A 23,193-nucleotide genomic window follows, 5' to 3' on the forward strand; every position below is an offset into this window, starting at 1 on the left:
GTTAAACTTTCTTACTTATTCAGGTATTTGGGTACCCCTATATTGCAATGAATGTACAGGTTAAATCTGCACGTGCCTGGTCCTCTCGGATTTTAACAAGACTTCTTGATTTAGCAGCCATTGCCATGTTGCTGTTACTATAAAATCACAAAATGAATTCTATTTCGACTTGGAGATCCTAAGCGAGCAGTCCTGATATCTGGATTGCACACTCACTTACAGTTTATAAATACACTAAGCACTATTTTTCCCATACAGTATGTAACAGTGGTGTTATTACTGCATTATCACCATTAAAACTGGGGCAAGTTCCTCACAACTCCTCCTTTGTACAGTAAAATACAATGACGTATCTTCTATTTTGTAGCGCCTCTTAACAGTAATTCAGAATATTTTATGAGGCTAAATATTAAACATGATGGCGTTAATGAAAAAGTTGAAAAACTGCTTTGAAAAGAAAGGAAATGTTGGGTTTGGCAGCATTAGAAAACAGATGGTGAGGAAGAGACTGAAGAAGTTCACTAAAGTAGAACAAACTCATAGCTATGTGGCTTAACAGTATGACAGAAGAGAAAGACCTCATCTCTGTTTGACTAAAGGAAGAGGATATAAATAAAGTCAAGGAGGGTTGATGGGGTAGTGCAGGGGATCACAGGAAATCCCAAACCAAGTTATAACAGAACTTGTAATGAATGAAAACCACTGGAAAGAAATGTGGGTGTAATATAATGCTGCTTATTTCTGTATGCAAGGAGATAAGTAGCAATGATCTACAAATGCTGAAGTACAGACATATTAGGACTTGAAATCATGAAGGAAGAAAATGGATGAATCTAAGGAAAAATGAGATGAAAGCTTAATGTACGATCCATGCTAACAAGCAGTTTTTATGTTGTAATATTGCACTTACTCCTAAAAATTCTGTTATCATGAGACTAAATAGCTCCATTTTTGTGAAGCAAACAGAAGCACCCTTCTACCAATAACCTGGATATTTTGTGGATAAGAATAAGAAATTTTAAACATGGACAAGAAAAGACAGAATGAATGGTACTGACAATTGTTTTACTTCATGCTAATTGTTGACACTGTAGCTAAGTGGTAAATCGTTTCTTTCCTGTGAAACTTTGAAATCTCAAAAATATTTCTGTTCCACATTAGAATTAACCCCAGAAATTTCAAAGCTTCTCCATAAAATAAGAGCAAGGAGAGACTCAGTAATACCAATAAAAGCATTCCTGTCTGCCTTTATTTTAGAGTCAGAGAGGGATTTGAAACTTGGCCTTCTGCAAAGCAGTCACAGTGCCCCATTCAATTTTTCATTCATCTATTCTCTCCTCCTTATTCCGAGTGAAAGTGTCAGTGAATCAGCATTTCCAGCCAAGGTAATAATAGCAATAATAATAATAACAATGACAATAATATGATGATATCAGCTGTATCATTCCCCCCATCTTTCACAGAAACAAAGCAAAGAATAGCCAGGCATTCTGCTTAGTCTTACTACACCAAGCAAAAACAGGAACATAAAAAACCATATTGACAGAAAATATATGTATTTTGTATTATGTATGCTTGACAGAATATATATGTATTTTTTATATTATGTATGCTTTACAGAAATACATGTATTTTTAAGTAATTTGATAATATTAATCTCATTGGTTCTAACATGGAAGTATAGGGACACAAACCATGCCCTTGAGTAACAGAGTCAAATAAATCAACACACTATTAACAGCTATTACAAATATTCTATTTTCAAATGGAAATGAAGAAATCAGACTAACATTATTAGCCAAAGAATTTTCACCAGTCTTATTAATTTAAATTATTTAAGCCAGTTTCAACATCTGAAGAACTTTCCTACTCTCAAGGGAGATATTAAACATATATGCCTGTAATTCACAGATTGTTGCTGCTAGTCATCAGAATCTGGATTTAATTCCATCCAGCTCAGATTTCACCTCAAATTGAATAGTTCAACTCACTAAAAACATTTCAAAATCAAACAGAAAAAGAAGAATAATCTCATGAATGGTAGACAAACTAAAATTATGCATTTCCTTAAGGACCTTAGAAAGCGAGACATCTGATTATCCAAATAATCTTGACAGCAAACTGTAACCTAATTTACATTCAGATCCCTCTGCAAAACCTTCCTACCCTCAAGCAGATCAACAGTCCTGCCTAACTTGTTACAATCTGCGAACTTACTGAGGGTGCACTTGATACCCTCATTCTGATTCTCATGGTTTTGTAACTTTGCTATTGGTATTCCACATCATAACATCATGGACAAAAGAGAAGAACTACGTATCCCAGAGGACCTCACAGTCAGAGAAGGAAGATACATCACAAAAGATACGTCATCTGGTTGTGCGCGGTCTTTTTCACTTTCGCTTGCTGCCAGGGAGAGGAGTGGGTGTGCTTCCAAGCCATGCGCCTTCATCAGGTAGAGCTTTTGGTTTCGGAAACTCTCTCACTCTCTCTCTCTCTATTGCTCTTTCGCTCTCTCTCATTTCATTTGATTTATTATCCTTACTCCCAATTAGATTGTATTATATTGTGTCATCTTGCATTCCAACATCGTAGTTAGTAAAATAAGTTCTCCTTAGATCGTTGCCGCTGCTCCATTTTTTCTTGGGAAGCGAGGGGGGCCTGCGAGCCTACTGCCCCCCTATCACGGGCATAGATCTATCTAGATAACTCCGTGACACTGATCAATGATACAGATAATTTAAATCAGGTGTGAGGAAAAATCCAGGGTCATATGCTGGCAAAGAGTTCAGGAATCTTCACTCCCCATCCTTTATACATTTTAGACCTACTGTAACTAGAAGAGAAGATGAGGTAGTGCTCTTGCCACTTCAGCCTGTCCTAGGTAGGTGACTTGGCTTCGTTGTCTCTTCTTGAATGACAGTCTGGTTTCAGAACAGCCAGCAGAAGAGACAAGATAATTCATCCATTCAGTCCCCCCCAGCTATTAATCAAATGGGGTATTCTGTTCCCTTCAAAATTCTTTCACAATATTCCTCAATAAGCCAAACTGTCAGAGAAGGCTTCCAGAACAGTCTCCAACCACTCCAAGGATTAACCAATATTTAAGTGCTACATGACTCTCCTGAGGAAGGAGCGGCTTTCCACTCAGGATATAATGCATTCTCTGCAGATACCGAAGCTGACCAAACTGTAAATCCCCAAAGAGTTGTCAAGGAACACAAAGTGGTCCTATTGGTATGTAAGAATGCATAGTTATATTTACTGATCAGCAGATCAAGTCATTCCTTTTCTATTCTTTTTTTAATGAGACCAAGCTAGCAGTTATCAGAAAACTGTTAATTTTATATCAGATGGTCTGATGAATTTTATTTCATGTGGAGTCAGATACACATTAAAAATTTCCTGGGTTTTTTTTTTTTCTAGAAAATAGGTACTTTGTTTTTCTAGTAACTCCTGTCCTGTGGATGAATCTGTAACTTTCTACAATATTAGTCAAATGATGCTGCCTCTAGAAGTCTTCTAAACATGTATGCCACTACATTACTGATTTTATGGTTTTAACCTCAGTTCTTTAAAAGCAATAAAGATGCTAAATTACACAGTTCTGCCTGTGTTAAAAATTCTTACAGTTGTTTCACTGAGAGGGTCTTCAACCTTCATTCTTTGAAGAAAGGACTTAAAATTTGGCAGGGTGCTTTTCACTGTCACTATGCAATCTCACCCTGTTTGGACAAGCTATAAACTTCCGATAAATAGTAAGAGTTTGCACGTGCTCAATAAAAGCTTGTTACAGGGTATCAAGCAACATTCCTTATGGAGTCTGCTTTCACATTTTGTCTTCCAGAACTGAACAGAGCTTTTTCTTGCAACAGCTCCTCATAGCTGCCAGAAACAATTATGGAACTGGGCACTGGAACAGAAAAGAGGCGAACAGTCTTCCTCTGTTCTCAATGTTCCTCTTGTTGTACACACAGCTCAGAGAAAGAATCGCTTGGTTTGGAAGACACAGTGCTCATAAAAAAAGTGAGTGAAAAGAGAATCTGTGTGGATGGGAAGGTCTGACAGCAGACAAAGGGCTACCAGAAAAGATTGCTGGCCATGTGTGATACACTAATGGACAAGGGCAGAAGTGGCAAATCGGTGGGAAAAGCGTGCAGAAAATTAGAGGAACTGCTTCCCACAAGAACCTGGAATAGGACACACAGTTACAGGACACACAGTTCTCAGTTTTCAACACCCCTCTGCTGTAGGTACATGGCAGGGAAAGTCACTGCTAAACTGAATGTATCTTCTCCATGCTGTGGCCAACCCACGAAAGAGATGACAGCTTATGGCTGGTGCCAGATACTCCATCTGGAGATATGCAAGAATCTGTGCTATAGGTATGTGAAATCTCCATTAATACCAATGTCGCAGTCTATTTCGTTCTACCTAATGTCAACTGCTTTTCAGGAACATCTTATTTTGTTTACTTTATGTTACCTTTTAAGACAGGATGGTCCATTAACATCTGTATAAAGAATGAAACATGCTACAAAGTCTTACTCAAAATTCAGTACATGTCAGTATTATTCACCTGTGCAACCTTTAACTTCTTCCTGCATGCATAATGACTATATTTAATCTCTTTTACATTAATATAACCATCCTGGATTGTTCAGTTATCATAGTGTTTATGGAATGATTAAGGTTTAGGCTTAGACATTAGCCTTACTTGCTCCAGGAAGCAAATGGTGCACTGGAAGAACCAAGAAAATCAAAGCTCAGTTCTGTCACCTGACTGTGAATTTAAAAGTCCATCTTCAGCCAAGCAGGAGGAGATCGAAGGGGAAGGATCAGCACTATAACTGATGAGGAAATAGACTGTTCAAGCGAGAGGTCAGAGATGAGAAAAGAAAGGTCTCAAAAATGGAATGGAAGGCTGCCTTATTGGAACTGTGTTCTGTCTCTGAAGTCTGCCAGAAGACCTGAATTCTTACAACGGCAACAGAAGTCAACAAGAGTTTTTCTTTTTTATTTTTTTTTCCTTCACACTTCAAGCTCTATAAACAGCTCCAAACCATATAAGCAGTCAGACCAAAAGTCTCCTAAATTCTGAGGACTGGACATTCTTGAAAAAGCAGGATTTGCTCTTTCAGTGTTTCAAGTACACACATATTTCTGTGGAGACATAGCAGCTCATTTCGCAAAATAAATTATTTCTTGTTTGCAGAGAACTCATTTAATACAGTAATAATCACACAGAAAATCCCACATGGAAATTAGCTACTCAAGGCAGGGTTTGGCTAGAGAGGTCACACACAAAGCAATCGGGGCAAACATTATGCAACCAAGAAGTTATGCTGCGTTGTCAACTCAGTTGAGGTATATTTAACTGGAGCAACACAGTACCATATAGGGATAGACAGGCTCGCTCTGAATGACAAACACTGCTCCCTCTGGGCCAAACCATCCTACTGCTCAATAGGCCAAGAAGATAAAGGTTTCCTGAATTAATTAACTTACTGAACTTGCCATCCAGAATTTATTGATATTTCTGTAAATAACAGCTGTATGCTAGGAACCAGGTTGTAGGGCTACAGAAACAGAAAGGGAGCAAAACATCCCCAGTTCTCACATCCACTGATGGGAGACAGTTCCGAAGTAGTCAAGACAACAGTGTCCTCAAATACTGTCGCTTTTCTGCACATACAGTTTGGAAGCAGACAAACCCTTACCTCTTGGACCTCCACCATAACATGCTGCACAAAAACACAAAACTGGGCCATGATTCACATGTTTCAATGCAAATAGCTTTGGAGATACGTTATGGACTACAGTTCTCACTGTCTCTTGTAGAAAGCTTGTGAGATCTTTGTAACTCCTTGAACACAGAGAGTTATACTTGAAAAGATCAACTAGCAATGAGTCAGCAACGCATGTCACTAGGACAGGAGCAAATTCTGTTTATTGTAGAAAATCTTGAATTCACTGAGTGATAAATTTGTGAAGGACTGTCTTCGTGTCTGAGGATCAGATCCTTAAGGTCCAGTCTGAATAGAAGTAGCTTACATGGCTCTTGGCTCAACTGAGGGACCACAAACGTTGTGTACTATGGAACCACTCAACACAATCTGAAGGGAATATTTCCTTCAGTGCAGCTGCAAAATACCATAAATAGGCATTCTCTCTTGCTTCCTTACAAAGAACAAGATTTCAGACTTGGCTCAGTAAAACATCTGCTTCACTTGAGGGAGATAATCCCCTTCGTTTCTTTACTGCAACCATATGCAATAGAAGTAACACAAAGAAAACAAACAAACGAAAAACACAACAAAATTTAAAAGAGAAGTCGGCATTTTGCTCATCTTTTCTGTTCTCTTGTATATCTGTAAAAAAAAGCTTTTAACACCATGTTGGTATAATTTTCACTCCTATATACCTACAAAGAAAAGTTAATGCATAGCAGGGAATGAGCCAGAAGAACATGAAAATCAAAGGGCTCCCAGTCAAGCGTCTGTTGCCTTGAACAGATTCACAGGTCATGAAAATTGTTTGGGTGTATCTGTAGTAATAAGGGATATATATGCACTGTTCAGTCAGACACTGAGATTGCTTATACTTACTGCAACTGGCAGGACTGCAGGTTGAGTGCCCATAACTATTTAAAGTACAGCACTGCCTGTTCTTTTTCCTTTCTCATCTTCAAATTGCTATAAAAATGAATCATTCACACATTAAAATAACACTACTGTAATCAATCTGCAGTATGTAATCATTTCCCAGATAAAATGTTCTTCAGTATTCTTTTTTAATGAAATGTTTTTAATCTACTTTATTTTTCTCTTCTCCAAGACAATAATTGAAAACAAATAATATATTATACATCTCTTACTCTTCATTCCGTACGCGCATGTCCCACAGACGCTGGTGAGATTTCTTTAGCACAACGAGAGTACACTAAAGTACTTTGTGTTGTCTTCTATTCTATCCAACTTTGCCTTTATGTTGGGTTTTCGGTTAAATGTTGCATACTTTGCTTATGTTTTAATTAAGGATACGCTTCTTTCACATTTGTTTAAGGAAACTCATGGTACTCGGGTATCTGATACCTTTTCCTTGGATAATTTTTCCAGGACATGAGACTTCCAAGCTAGAAAACATTCTGGCCACAAAGGTAATGCCATCAAATTATTCACTGTACTGGTAAACTATAGATGATTCACTGGTGTTTCTCTCAAGTTTTCACCAAGCAACATACTGTGATAATGCACACCACTTAATGATAATCTTTGGTAGCCACAGAGGCAAGACAAGCATTTTAGAAATGCTGTAGAAGCAGCAGGAATGAACATTTATATTGAAAAAATGATTTCTTGCACACACTGCCCCTGAAAAACTTGTTACATTTTTACAGGACTGTTATTCCAGTTACGCCAGTGACCTGCTACACTCTGCTTGTGGCAGTGATTTCCCTAAATCAGGGTAAAAACTCTGAAAATACATTTTTGTTCAGAAAACATGAATACAAGTAACAGAATCGAGACAAAAAATTTGGACAGTTCACCAGTACAATTTAAAAATACCGAGTAACCACCATCTGATGGGTAAGTATGACCTAAATTCTTCTAACCGATCACTTTCTACAGTCTAGTCAAGGGACCATTTAATCAGAATGCACCACACCCTTTAAAAACCACTCATTTCCTAGTGCATCACTGTCTTATCGAGATAGTTTTGCATCCTGTTTGAAATTACTTTAATGAACAGTGTGTCTGGTACCCTCAGTAGGCTGGTTCTGCTGCCATTTCCACTGTTCCTGTTTTTCCATCTTACGTAGCAGAATAATCACTGCTTGTTCTCAGTTCCATGCTACTTTTTCTGTTTTTCAACTTGCTCCAAATACTTGATGTAAGTCTTTATTGCCTCTGATTCACCATCTTTTCATACTTAGTGTATGACTGCATAGTCTCCTGGTCTTATTTCTGTATTTACTTCTTTCACTAGCCTATCCTTATCCTACCTTTTCTATGGACATCACTAGATGCACCCTATGACTATGTTATGGCTACTTTTTTTTGCCTCTACTTACTCTTTTTATACTTTTGAGCAAGCTGTCACATAGTCCTACAACATCATCAACCACAATTTTCAAGTAAACTCCATTCACTAATGAATAATCAGCCATAAGCAATTTAGTCTTTTTTGTTTGTTTGTTTCTGTTCTTATTTGATGATTTCATTCAATTATTTGTTCCTGAAAAAAAAGCCTTCTCTGAAAGTTACTTCATGCCTTAATTCCTTCAGCTGTTGTCTTCCTTTCCTCTTTTCTGTCATTATCAGTCATCTTTCAGATGATAGACAATATTAAGGAAGAGAAAGGGAAACAATCAGGCATGCAGGACAGAAAGCAAACTGAATAGGACAGAAAGATAAAGAAAAAAGACTGAAAGATACAGAGAGAAAATCAGAGAGAAGAAATGGAACACCAAAAGAAGATGGAGGAAAACCAGTATTAAAAAAACAGCTGAGCATTAAATGGAAAAAGAAGGAAAAGGAAAGAAAGACGTAAGGAAAGACATCCTAGCTATAGATAGCAAAAAGAGTGAGACACAAGACAATAAGAAAGAAAAGACAAAGAGGAGAGAGAAAACAAGGGAGATTAATGAAGACCAAAAAGAAGCCCTGGCAAGATGATCTGTATCAGAAATACATGGCGGTTTTTTAACCAAAATTGGAGATGCAGAGTATAATGGGGAACAAATGGGGAACACTACAGACCAGAGTGGAGGACCAAGAACAATAAACAAAAAGAAATATTTTAAAATAAATGAGCGCAGACTGAATAGAGCAGTTGTGCTGTTGAACGCTCTAAACAGGAAAGGGCTTCTGAGTTACAAACATTAATCCAATATTGTTCTACAATTTAAAAGGTAGTAGGATGCTAAAAGCCATTAGCATAAAATGTATATGCTGTGTTATATTTTGTACATTTCTCTTACATGTTTGATAATTCCATGTGCAACAGTGCTTTGAATAAGGATACCGAAACTGGCAGAGTTCTGCTGTCATCACTCAAAGATACGTGGTAATAGTAAATGGTATCTGCTTATTGCAGTCTTTTACCAAGCTGTAGTCTGCTTCATTCCACCTAATTGTTATAATTATTTTTAATGGAGGTGGAATATACAACAAAATATGTGATATTACTGTTTTATGAGGCACTGGTTAGAGCTTATGCTTAGTATTGCTCGTTTTCTTATAGATTGGGAGCTAATGTTAAACACAATGGATAAATACATAGGATAAGTTCAGCTTCTGTGATGACTCCTTGAGAGAAACTGCATGCTGGCAGATGCACTCATTTCAAGTATGGCACCCCAGTACCTCTAAAGGTAGAATATTATCCAACAAAGAAATAAGTACACAGCAGCCAAATGAAATCCTTTGAAGTTATATAATTAGTTACACAAAAAATAGTTGGTTCTCACAGTGATTTCAGTGGACAGAGCTTGATAATCATTATGATAAGCTGAATAAGGGAAAAAGAGTGAAATGCCAGAAAGCACATACAGAAAACAAATGCAAAGCCAGCAAAGATACCATGAATGAATAATACCAGTTTTGCTAAGGTTGATATTAAAATTCTAACTAGCTCCAACTGATCTGAGAATTAAGCAGAGTTTTCTGTCAACCTAACCAGAAAAACAACAGTAGCCCACGATTTTTCAGGACAGGTGCAATTTTCCACTTGAAACACCCCCCTTGAAGATTGTTTTGAAAGCGTAGCTAGCCCCTCCAGACATTTGGCTGAGCTCAAGAAAAAGGGTAAGACTAGTCTCAGCCTCTTTTTCTGGATGGACAAGGCACAACAGTTGGGCTTTAAGCACGGTTAAGTATCTGAGCAATAGGTAATATTTGCTTGTGAGGGCAGTGCGTGCCCTTACAGGCATTTCCTAGCTCCTCCTTGGCAAATGCAGCAGGCCAGATGGAATTGTTCCTTGGGCTGCCAGTTGGACCACCCTGGTTTGTACCAAACAGGATTTTAAAAAACCCAAGGGGATGGAAAAAGTCTGAAAATTAACATCTAAAAATAAACAGGAAATGAAGGCAGAACTGTTTCACATGAAGTGCCATAAGTACATGAAATAGAATTGTCCCGTTAAAATTATCAAAATGATGGATTTAAGTAAAAACACTGTGAACAGTGAAAACAACGGTGGGGCAGGGGGGGAAAGGAAGAGTTTTATGTAAACAAAACAGTCTGAACAACCGCATTTACAACAATGCTATCACTGGAACCACACATGGATATCTTCAATGAAAGGTAAAGGAATGTGTCCAGGGTACAGGATTTAGAAAGTCTGAAATGTTAACTTTAACAAGATTCCTGTAGTCTCCTTTGGAATCCATTCATTGTTACAACGGCTATGGTCTATAGCTTAAACTGTTCTTCCTTGAAGTAACAGCTTTGAGATACTGAGACTTGGACTGAATAGAAAGTGGACATCTATATTCTATCACTTGCACTGTATAAATGAGTGCAGTTAGAGAAGAGAAAATGACTGCATAACAGCAGTAATAAACAGTTTACTAGTTACCCAGTAAAAGTTCTTAGGATTTAAAGCAGATTATTTTCCATACGGATATGGGATGCTGTCCGTCTCTGAGAACACACTATTTTCAATACATATTATTTAATGAAAATTTAATGCCAAATAATAGAAATATCACCACCTATGACTTGATATTAGCGTTTAAAGCTGGAAAAGTCAGAATCTCTCAAAAATACAGAGCACAATCCAGTATCATTAAGAGAAAACTTAGATGATCTACACATGACCTTTTCCTTATGTAGATTCTCCTACTGCAAAGTACTATGAAACTCAACCAACAAAAATACAGATAAAACACACTACTTAAGCAAGGTACCACTGAAGCTAATGCTGAGATATTGAATAAAATATCACAATATGCTACTGCTTTTGGTATTTCACTTATCTGAGACCTTCAGCTACAGAATTCTGCATTTTCTAATTTTGGAGTTTTACACAAATGCAAGCACTGGAGCACTCCTGTTATCTAAACAGTTTCCCCAAAAATTTAAACACAGTGAAGCACAATCAAGCCTTATCAGACAGATTACTAAGTAGGACTTGCTAGGATACTTAAACTACCAACCAAAACAATATATTCAGCACATGTTTTTGCAGCAGCTAAAAGCCTTAAAGTCTTCCTACCCTGCAAAGTGAACTCTGCTGAGCAACACTTCTTTCTTAGGGTGAAAAAAAAAAAAAAAAAGAAGATATTCCTCTCCTGCAGGCTATATGGAATGTGAAGCTTTAGGGACAGCAAATTGGAGAAGTATCACTTTGGAGCTATTTTGATTTGTTGAACTCTCCCTGCAGTTACAGCCAGCAATACGGTCAAATTCCTAACTATTTCCACGGTATCTTTAAGTCACTTTGTTAGGTGGCTGTATCTGAAGTGATACCATGGAAATGATAGTGATCATTATCTCTCAGTGACCATGCTTGTGTGCCAAAGCTCTTAAGTTTGCAAGTGGAACAGCACTAGGTTCCATTTTTTAAGTACCAGTGCTAAAAGTATATTCTGAAAAGGATGCCATATTTTTCTAGCTCATTTGCTATTTCCTAGTAATAGTAGTATTTCTAAATTTAAAGTAAAGTAATTTTAGGGATTAAAGTAATTAATGGGATTTAAATAATGAGTACAGTAATTCAGTGCAAGAAAGTCTGGTTAGCAAAGAGGATATTGTAAGACCATCGAAGATGATGGATAGAAACTGGATTCCACTTTGGTTAACAGGATTAAACTATATTACCTTTATGAATTTTGCAATACCACTATACTTCAATATTCTGAAACAATAATGCACAGGATAGAGCACAAGGCGATCTTTGTTTCACGAGTACTTTTTAGCCTTTCAAATAAAATAGCACTGAAGCGTCTTTCTAGAAAGTTCCTGGGGCAGATTCTTAGGTAGTAGAAGTTACTACAACTGAAATCAACAGAGACATGACTGTTTTGAACAGCTGATGAGCTCCTGTTCTCTTTCTGAAAAGGATTTTAAATATGACCAGAAAAGGATCACAGGAAGTCCTGTCACAGATTTTCCATGCCTCACATACCCAGGAAAAAATTCTGTCTCTACTACAGGTTTTACTAAAAGTGCCAGTAGTTTCAGTGAAGCCCAGCTATTTTTAGTTCTTTTTATGTTTGTACTATCAACACTTCTAAAGCTTAGGATTTTTCAATTTTTCTGTAACTTAAAGAATTTCAGTCTCTTGGAAATGTAAAGGAATATGCTTTCTTTTCCCAAATTTATAAATCACGTTAGGATTTAGACAAGAATAAGTAATGTATTATTTTATTATCTCCTTCTTTTCACTGCATGTGATCTTTGCTCATTTACTTAAGAGTTATTCATAGAACAAAAGAAATTACCATTCTGAATATGTCTGTAGCTGAGCTTTCGCACTCTAATTCAACAAGTCTCAATTACCACCTACATATGTTTAACTTAGTAACAAGAGAAGGTATGTACATTCTCCATATACAACAACACTCTAATCAGTGTTACTCCTTTAACCTCTATACTTCCACTGTTTCTTCAAAGTTTCCTCTAATACTACTCTGCCGATTACTGTAATATCAATTAGATGACAAAATAAAAGATGGATTGCTACTATGCAGAACAACATATAAATAACTGTAAAATACAGATGGCAAATTCAGTTCCAAGGGCCTTAAAACAGAAGGCCAGAAATATATTGATATGATGTAGATAATTAAGGCTGTGAGAATAATTGTATGCAGCCTTCTATTTAATTATGTGCCTCATTCCAGCATTAACACTGTAATCATTTCAAAAGCTAACTGATTCAGTTTCAGCCAAACCACCGTATGAAAATAAAATTAATTTAGATGTACATTGTACTTGAAATCAACAGCAAGTAGTATTCTCTAGTGATACTTTCATTTTTTATTGTCAACAAAAAGTTTTTAAATGAAAACTAATTACCCATTCTCAGTGTGAAACATCGATGGAGTTGGCGGTGGAATCATACTTGGGTGGCAACACTCCTCACCATCTCAGCCAAAATTCACACAGCCAAGGGTGTTGGCTACCTGTAAGACAGTGATATCATCATTTCCAATTGTATCCTTTCAAAAGATATGTAAACAAAATCATAGCATCAAGCAATTCAGCTCTTAGCAAAGCTTCATTTCCACAAGAAAAGCAAATTTGAGAAATTGCAGCTGCAGAATATTATACATGTTTCAGAAATGTAAAACTATGGCCATGAAAACAAAGGAATTTTTATGAACCACTTGAATAGAAATATCTGAGTATTTGCTCACTTCTGACATATACTGACCCAACAGAAACTCATTTCTTTTCCATCGGATGGATAATAGATATTCCAAAATGTTTACGAATATACAGATGCAGCATTAAACCTATATGACAAAGCATAAGATGTCTAAGTTTTTCTTGCTTTATGTTAAAACAGAGTAAGGTCACTGGTTTTCTCAACTAAGAATCAGACTACATTGTAATGGTTTTTGTTTCAGAGCTAACTAGAAAACAGATTCCTTAATTGTCCAAAATTAAGAAGTGCACCAGCCAATTCTAGTTTCCTATCACTGCATGACTGAAAATTTTCCATATCAGTTGCTATTAACAAGAAGTATAAAAATGAACATAAGGATATATAACTTAACAGATACTATATGTGATCATTGCACTCACAAGAAATAAAACATCACACTACGTCATACTACAGTAATGAAGTTTGGGCCAAGGTTAGAAGGACAATGATAATAAGGGAATCATCAAGAGAGAACTGATAAATGTAGAGAACAGTGGGTCATGGGTTCTGGAACAAGTCACAACTGAGAGGATAAAGCATGTCTGAAAGAACCTTCATTTCTTTCTTCCCTTTTCCTTTCCTATTTTATCATGAATTGTTAACTTTTTTTTTCTACTTTTCAGTGCTAGCCTAATTTTCTTTTTATTCATAGAATTTTATTTTCTTCAAAGAAAAGGAACGTGGGTATCTTAGCTCTACCCCACAACAGGTGAATCTGGCATGCTTTAAAATGTGATGTCAAAATATGATCACTGGTCCACTTAAATGTTAATGTTCAGAATTTAGTGTCATTCTAGTAGTAGGAAGGATGTAGGTAGGTGGACCTCAAGATACAGTGCGGAATCCCATATGTGAAATCTCTAAACTAAAGATCAGTAAGAAACTGAAGAAGCAAAGGACTGTTTGCCTGTCAAAACTTTTACAGAAGCACCCTTTGTGCATCTTATATGGCTCCCTCCTAGCAGCAAACTACAAAGATAGATAACCCATAATTACTACCTCATCTGCTAGAAATCACATTCTTTCCATCATGTTAAAAATGACTACTTAAACTTCTTAAAACTATAACCTAAAAAAAAAACATCTACTGGCAACTCTGCAGTTATTACCAGTCCGCTCAGTTATGTCAAAACAATTCCAGTTCTGCAATTTCCAGAGTAGTTCATTGATTTCTTGTTACAACAGCAGTCTCAGGGAATGTACAGCTGTCACTTAGAAGTGCTCCCCGAAGTTTTGTCTGCACAGATTACTTACTCATGAGACAGACAAGTGCCCTTGATGTTAAAGTTCAAACCCTTTGGAAAGCCATGCTTGGCGGAGCGATACACAAACCTCCCAGAAGAACTGAATATTTGGTGTGAGGTTTATAAAAACATGTAGGTCCACAGAGAGCAGCCCACACAATCCCTCAGTTTCTTCAAGCTGGAAGGGGCACAGGATGAACTCAGGGCCTTTCACCATTACAAATATTCAGATAAGTTTATCATAAACAGTCTACTGAAAGTACAATGCTAGCAACTCAGCCTTAATACTAGAAAAAGATTAGTTAATATTGAAAACAAACAAAAACACAGCTGCTAGAATTATTCCCTTGTGAACAATCAGCTGACCCTTGCTTTTCCAAAAAATGTTGAACGCCTGTAGAAACTCACTTGACTCCTACCTATACTTGACTGACTGGCTAGAAAAATTCACTCACTATAGTCCGTTGTCCTGCAAACTATGAAAATCATGTAATTCCCACACTAAAATACATTACAGTTGACAGGTCTGAAAAGTGGCACTGGTTACTGACCTCTACTGAAGTCAACAGCAAATCCATTGGTCGTTATATCCTATTAGAGTGATCTCTGTCTACTGATCTAGTTTTAGACACAGAAAACAGTTTGCAACTATTTACCAAACCTGGAAAGCTACTGTTGCTGTTTTAAACCATCACTCAGGCTGTTACAAAAAATTATATGGGGAATAGGAAAGGTCAAAATGCTAGAACCAATCACTTGTCTTGTTGTCACAAGTCTTGTTGCCACAATCAGAACCAAACTTCTGCAGTAGGGTTAAGCACAGCCTATTTGCCTCATTCAAACTGCTTGTCTGTGGTGACCACTCCTTGGGAAATTAGGGACTCTCTTACACCTGTAATGAATTCCATGAAGCAGTACTGCTCATCCTTAAAGTTCATTTGATAGTGATTATAATGCATGCCTCAAGGTTAGGAGGTAGCGCTTAACTCAATCATTAAATCTCAGCTGCTCCTCGCTACTTTGGAAATGGCTTAGGATTCAATGCGCATACTGAACCCACGGATTACATTGTAATTGGACAACTGAAGGATACTAATGTTGTGCTTTTCTTCTCGATACACTATTTATTTTAATATCATTATGTGAGACCTAAACATGAATAATACCGGTTCACCTAATGCCAAGGAAGAGGACTCTGAGGTTCCCAGTAGAATATTTTCATGTTGGGCCAAAGGAACATTCTCTTCTAAGTTTAATAACTTTGATATCAACGAGCAAGTAGTTTGCTGGTTGCTCTTAACATATGTATGTCATTTTTGGTTCTTTTCTCTTTGTTTCTGGCAGTAAAACAGCCTTCAGTTCTACCTGTGGCCGTCTTATGGTTCCTGTCCTATGTGCCTGCCTACATCAGGAAAACTTGAGAGAAGCAGACTGTGAGCATGCATAGAAGGTGCAGCATTTTCTTTTGCAAACTACAGTCTACCACAGTAACACAACAAAGACTGGAAGAAGTTTTCTATTATACCTGTCCAGGAACAGTTCCAGCATCTACTACTGTATCTCCTTATCCTGGGTTATTTATTTTTTAAAATATGCTTTGACTTTAAGTTCATTTAAAGTTCATCTGGCATTCACATCAGTTTATACCTTTATTCAAGGATCTTCTTTGTTCATACATATTCCAGTTAAATGAAAGAAATGATTCACACATTGCCACCTGCGTGTGAACCTACCACCTACTTAGATTTATTTCTCTCTAAAGGTAATGGAGTCTTCATGTCAACGTTTAGAAGAACGTACACGGTCCAATCTGTCTTTGATGACCACATTCCTGGCAAAATAATATCAGCCTGCAGAAACAGAGAGTTCCAAAACCTAATGGTTGGACAGTGCTCCATGCACATAAAGTAGCTTTATGACCACACACTGAAATCCTAGCCAAACTGCTGTCTACATTTCATTTTAATTACAACTAACTTAAGCATCACTTTCTAGTTAAAGGTTGAATACTGTAAATAATCTAAGATCCACAGACTTGAAACCTGCTGTGCATCATGGGATTGTGAGGGAGGGCAAGTGGACCAAGCGAAGTCACTTCCCAAAAATCAGTCTTCATCACAATTAGCTGTTTACAAAACCACCTATGTCTTCCAACTTTGTCTGTATGAGTGGGACTCAGACTACAGCTTTAATTCTCTCCAGACTGCTCTCATGCAGTTAGGATCTAGGCTGCTAATACAATGCTCCCCATAACTCTTCAAGGAAGCAAGAAAGAAAAAGTTAGTAAGGGTAAAATTTGCAACTTAGGTAAGTGCAGCTAAATGGACACTTCAGAAACACGATACAATGCATGTATTACGCTGCCACAGACAAGAAGCCTAGAAGTGCACATGAGCCTCCAGAAGCATGCACAATATCAGATGTGTGAGGCAGGTTTCAGCACCATTCTGAAATCCTTTAAGATGAGCCAAAAACACTGACTTTGAGCATGCTGTTAGCATGTGTCTGAGAATGACCGCTAGGTACACTGGTACCTTCCTCCACATGCCAAGGGACATGGTAGTTTAGAGAAAGATGTGTTTAGAAGCATATATTTTTGAGATGAACTCCCTGCTTTCCTAAAGACAAATTATGCTACTGAATTAGATAAATCTCCTTCTGAAAGCTAAATTACACGAGTTAGATATATATTTTCCTAAGAAAGCGTGTGAAAATAGTTACTGATTCCATCGTTTTTTCTACCTGTGGGGAAAACTGTTTTTCACTACTTGGGAAGCGCAGTTTAAACTGAATATAGGTTCTATCTGCAGCAATGCAGTGTGTGGTGCTTTACCATTTATTATGTGAAAGCTACTATGAAGAATTTCCAACACCAACAAATCTCCCATATCAAATATGAATTGATGCACATTGATGTATGAAATGTGACATACACATGCACCACACTGCCCCAGACAAAATCTGTGTAGTCCTATCTGACATGCCAGTCATAGAGCAGCTCACTGCAGAGTTTTGTGACTGCTTGGTTTTAACACTGGCATGCTGTGATTTCTATCTGTGCCCTTGGCAGGCAACAAATAATATTAGGCACAATTATTTAAGCCCCTTATTGAGTTCTGTCAAGACCTTTATCCCTGTGATAGCTATTAAAAGCATTTCAGCATTTCCTTGATTACATCTTTGTATACAAAGTGTCTCTTGAGGAATTAAGGATACTCCAAAAGCTGGAGCAAGGGTTGGCATACACGTGGCTAGCAAACTGCCATCAGCAGTGGGGTCACTACGCTTCCTGCTAAGAAAGAAAGGTTTTCCCATGGCAGCTTCCTTTGTCTCTTTGTAACACACATACATATAGACATGCTGTTAAGGTGAATTACAGAAGGTAGTAAAAGTATGCAGACCATAGGCAAAGGGGCCTCTTGAGTCCTCATTCTTTCATGAAATGGTTTGCTTTATCTGCCTTCTGGTTAGCCTAGCTTATGTTGCAAAACTGAACAGAGGTAACTGGTGATTTGTATTAGCAGCTGAGGTGATGTGCTAAAATAACCCGTAATTCATATTCCCTGTTGAGCCAATCAAGCGGAGTTCACATCAGCCAAATACTGCTTTTGTACAAAGAACTCAGGGTTTTTTGAAGTCATCTTTAGAGACTAGACACATTAGTTTATAGTCCCACATGGTCCAGGTGGCTTCAGATGGTTTAGAGGATTTCTTTTAAGAGCCTAGGGGAACTCTGTGGTAAAGACATACCCTAAGAACTTGTCTGTGACTGTCTGGGCATCTATTTTCCCATAAAAAATATCCCAGCAAGTTCTGTTCATTCATGTTACACCAGCTTTCACACCTCGTATTTGTGGTATGCAAAGACAAGCAGCATTTTATTCTGAACACCAATGAAATGATGTGGGCTATAGCATATGGCGGATAGAACCAACCAGAAATGTTCTGCCCAAACTGAAAAATTCTGTTACATCACAAGTAAAAATATAAGGAAAAAATATAATGGTTTTATACACTTCTGACTAACCGCAAGATGCTTTTGTGAAACCATTCCAGCGATTTTCCTTCTTCGCTACCAGAGGAGCTGCAGCAGCAAATGGACTTGAAGAGTTCACAGCTGTGGGGAACTCCTGCCACAGAGACTGCCCGGGAGTCGGGGTTTCCTGATATTCCAGGTCTTTGCTCTGAAGCCACAGGAACCCTAGCCCTAGTGATGCAGCCGAGAGCCAGAACAAACTCTCCGCTTCTAATGGGACTCCCAGGACAGTCAGGCTTTCACCCAACAAAAAGCCAGATGCACAGAAACCCGGTCTGCCAAACCCTGACATTCCTGCCCAAGTTCTCACTCCAAATTTCCAGATTCCTGGGTCTCAATCCATCCAGTTGACAGGGAAATGGGGAGATCCCTTTGCCCAGCTCCCGTTCCCATCGGTTAACTCATATGATAACTGTGCTTCCCCAGACTGACATTACAGCCGCTGCTGTATTTCCTTTTCTGTTCAAAATACGAAGGAATTCACTAACTTTAAATCTTAAAACAGGTTTCTTGGTGTGTTTTTGCAATTCTCTTGCAAAATATTTACAATGGTTTAAATTCAAACGCTGAGCCACAGAAATTAAAAAACAAGTTGTAAGTTCAGTTGCATGCACAGTCTTCGCCTTACGCTCTTTGAAGGGTACCCTGGCACATTTCACTCATGTTATACAGATACCATGATGTGTAATGATATAGATACTAATAATGTTAACAAAGGCAATGGTATCAATAAGTACGGTCTGCTTATCTCCTGGGCAAACCTAGAGGGAAATCCAGCTACATTCAAGCGCGGTAGCAGCAATAGCTTCCTTTTAATTTGCTAACCCTCACACACGTAACTGTATTGTAACTGGAAGATCCTCACTGTCATCCTACATACTCTGAACAAATGACAGAATTTGTTCATCTCTGCTTCGGGCATTATCACGTTCAATCATTTCCAGTAATGAACTTCACATGACAGAACCCAGGTTGCATTAGAAGACTGATGTGTTTATTAACCATATTTCCTATGTATACGTTTCTACTTCCTAAGTATTCCCTTATCTCTGTTTATGAGAGGTTGAAAGTCACCTGAAGTTGACACTCTGAAACGTCATATTCTAACACTGACCTTAACTTTGCATTATTAAAAAGGTTTATAAATAAATTCCTGTATCAACCAGCTTGAAAAGAATACTTTGTTAAAGAAGCCATCGTGTACTTTTTTGAAGTGTGGAAAGGAACACAAAATTAAATTGCATGAAAAAAAAACAAAAAAAAACCAAGATCAGCAATTTCTATATAGGGGTTATACAAAACATTCGACCCTCTGCACGTCTTGCTTATACATCCTTATATCCCTCTATTGCTACAGAGCTTAAAGTTTCAAGCACTTCACATTATACAAGGTCAATAGTACATTCCACAGAATTTCTGGGAAATGTCTTCAGCATGGATCTGTGCAAAACTTCTGTGTAGAATCTGACCTTCACAGACTGTCAGCTCTTTCTTAGTTTGGCAGCTTCTCATCCCGGGAAATCATTCTCTATTTAATTAATACAGCTCAAATTCACCTTCTCTGAGAACTGGTACAGGTATACATAGAAACGGATATTTATGCAGGCAGAACTTGAAGGAGGAAGAAAGGTTATTTACTAATAGCTGTATTACTTTGATCATATAGATTTATATTCCTCACTTCCTCTCTCCTCCAGAGAGACAGGAACTGAGAGGACCGGGCTGTAACCACTCAACAGAAATTTTCACTGAACACTTGTTTTTTCAAGAGGGTATCTGCCCCACAGCCACTGCTTCCCATCGAGTTCCAGTTTCCCATTCCAATAAGCGAGAAGCGGAGCAAAAGTACACAATCTGCTTGAAAACCATGAGCACCTGCCTACCCAGGGAAAGAAACAGACAGGCCTTCAGCTGTGTACTTCCGACTCTACAGCTCCACCTGTGTGACCCTCCGTGGTGAGACTGCCTGGGAGTAAAAGTGATTTCATTCTGAGACTGTTATTCCGTTATCATACACTAGAATCACCTTTATTTCAGAATAACCCATGTAATAACCCAGAGAAATGAACGCGACACAGCTGTTGTAGAACAGTTATATCGCTTCTGCTAGGTTGCTCACGGAACCAGTTCCCATACTGCCACTAACACAACAAAGAAGAAAACTATTGCTAGCGCTGGTGAAACCCTACGGGTGCCACGCTGACTCCACCCATTAACACCCTGCACCAGAGGCTTCGCGCACTCTTGTTATCCTTGATGCAGCTCAGGCCTTGGCCAGGAATATCTTCAGCCAAACGAGAGTCAGGTGGCTGTGAGCTAAGGGACCACCAGCCTTCAAGTAACGCACTTAAAGGGAGAAGAAGCAGCTTGTATGTCTACGAGATTTATGAGAGGTACTCCTCGTCTGTGCCAAATTCCTATTTAGTTCAGTGTGGACCATTTAAGCCTAAGAGTTCAAAAGTCAATCTGAAGAGGCTCATTTTCCTTGCTTAGAAATAAACATGAAGACAACAGTGACAGGCCCTGGTTACTTCAGAAACATTACCGCAAACAAGGACCTCCCTGCAATCCTTCTTCCCCCCAGACGGGCTCCTCAGGTGCGAGGCACTTCCCCCTCCCCACGTCAGAGCACACCACGAAGCTCCGGGAAGCAGCCCCGGGGGCCCCGTTCGCCCACCTGCCTTCCTCCCTCCGCCGGCGGCGCGGCTGCACCTGCACCGCAGCTCTGAGCACGCCCGTTCCCGCAGGCAGACGCTCACACCTCCTCTCCGCGCCCCGGCTCTGCGCTGCGGGGCTCCGGGCCGCCTCCCTTCGGGGCACCCCAGCGTCTCCCTCGGCCAGACGCTCCGCGGGCTCCCCGTTTCCCCTCCTCCCGTCCCCGAGCACCGCGCTCTGCCCGCGCCCGGGTCTCCCATCACCTCAGGCGCACGCTCGCCCCATTTCCTCCCACCGCTGGCGGCCGCAGCCACAGGCCGGCCGCCGCGATTCACCGCTCGGTGCTATTTCGAATTCGTTTCACACTCTCCCCGCGGCCGTCGAAGCTCGGCCGTCGGCGCGGGCCTCGACCACGCGCATCCAGAACGTTCCCTGAACTCTGGGAACCGGCCGGAGCCGGCGACGAGCGGAGCGGGGCGGCGCGAGGCCGTCGCCCGCCGACGGGGCCGCACGCCGGCGCTGCCCTCCGGCCGCCTCCCCGTCGAGGCTGCGGCACCCACCTACGGCGCTCGCCTTCCGCCGGGGAACCGCGGGGCTCCGCCGCTTCCCGACGAGCGGGGACCACGTGCCCGGGGGACGGCCGGCTGCCGCGGCCCCGAGGGCGAAAGCGGAGCGGCGACCCGGAGCCGACGGCCGCCGCCGGGCGACCGTTACGGGGCGCGACGCCGCCGCGCGCCCCTCTCTCTCTCCTCACGCGCCCCCGCGGCTCGCGCCGAGCGCGGCCCCGCGCCGCTCGCACGCGGGCCGGGGGCGAGGCCGGGCGCGGCGCCGCTTCCCGCCGGGCCCCCGCGGCGGCGCGGGAGGCGCGCGCGGCCGGTGCCGCCGGGTGACGTGCAGGGCGCGCGGTGGCAGCACCTCCCCGCGCGCGGCTTAAAAAGAAGAAGAAAAGAGGGAGCGAAACATGAGAGCCCTAGTGAGCCGCAGCCGCCGCCGGCAGCGGAGGGGGCATCGCCCGGCCCGGCCGCCGCCGCCGCCGCCGTCGTCCCAGCGCGGGGACACCCTTCCTATGGGACGACAAGTGGAGGGCTGCCGTCGCCCGCTGCCCGGCCCGCCCCGAGCCTCGGCGCCTCGGCGCGGCAGCGGCCGCTGCTGAACCTGTGCCGCTCGCGGGGCCCCGCGGCCGCCGAGCATCCTCCGCCCGCTCGCTTCTGCCCGTCCTCTCGGAGCGGCGCTCCCCGCCGGCCGCCCGCTCCGCTCCCGTTCCGCAGCCTCCGCGGGAGGGAGGGAGGTGTTTTCCCGAAGTGCAAAGAAAAGTCCGTGGGATTCCCCTCCTCCCCCCTTCGGGCGCGTTCGCACGCTCCCTCAGGCATGATGCTCAAGATGCTGCCGTTCAAGCTGCTGCTGGTGGCCGTGGCTCTGTGCTTCTTCGAGGGGGATGCCAAGTTCGGGGAGAGCGGCGCGCGGAGGAGAAGGTGCCTCAACGGGACCCCGCCGCGGCGGCTGAAGAAGCGCGACCGGCGGCTGCTGTCCCCGGAGGCGCCGGGCGGCGCGGAGGCGATGTGCCGCGGCCTCTACCCGCGCCTCTCCTGCTGCTCCCGCGCCGACGCGCAGGGGTTGCTGCACGCCGGGGCCAAGGTAGGCACCGCCGGCGGCGGGCGCCGCGGCCGCTTCTGTTGCGCGGGGACGCGGGACGGCGGCAGCCCGCCCCCGGAGCTGCTCCGGCGCCGGGGGAACGCGCGCCGCCCGCGGGGGACGGGCGCTCGGCGGGTACGGCGCGGGTCCGTCCCGCGCGCGTCGCGTGGGAGCGCCGGGGGGCCGCCGCCGGGGCCGGTGCGGAGGGACCGTGCCGCCCGCAGGTAGCGGCCCCGGGAAGGTGGAGG

General features: G+C 41.3%; 2 protein-coding genes across 6 annotated transcripts in view; one reads left to right on the top strand and one right to left on the bottom strand.

Annotated features, from left to right (window-relative positions):
• ANAPC10 (anaphase promoting complex subunit 10) overlaps positions 1 to 23,193 on the bottom strand; it is a 331,896-nt gene that overhangs the window by 146,854 nt on the left and 161,849 nt on the right. For all 4 annotated transcript variants that reach the window (XM_046940063.1, XM_040698887.2, XM_040698884.2 and 1 more), the window contains one exon: positions 13,027 to 13,133. In XM_046940063.1, coding sequence (XP_046796019.1) covers positions 13,090 to 13,133 — 44 coding nt within the window. In that variant the 3' untranslated portion in view covers positions 13,027 to 13,089. The remainder of the gene's footprint in view (positions 1 to 13,026; positions 13,134 to 23,193) is intronic.
• HHIP (hedgehog interacting protein) overlaps positions 22,650 to 23,193 on the top strand; it is a 76,682-nt gene continuing 76,138 nt past the window's right edge. For both annotated transcript variants that reach the window (XM_015276718.4, XM_015276719.4), the window contains exon 1: positions 22,650 to 22,948. In XM_015276718.4, the coding sequence (XP_015132204.1) occupies positions 22,682 to 22,948 (267 nt within the window). In that variant the 5' untranslated portion in view covers positions 22,650 to 22,681. The remainder of the gene's footprint in view (positions 22,949 to 23,193) is intronic.

Source organism: Gallus gallus, chromosome 4 (genome assembly GCF_016699485.2).
Source record: "Gallus gallus isolate bGalGal1 chromosome 4, bGalGal1.mat.broiler.GRCg7b, whole genome shotgun sequence".
NCBI classification, from domain to species: domain Eukaryota; kingdom Metazoa; phylum Chordata; class Aves; order Galliformes; family Phasianidae; genus Gallus; species Gallus gallus.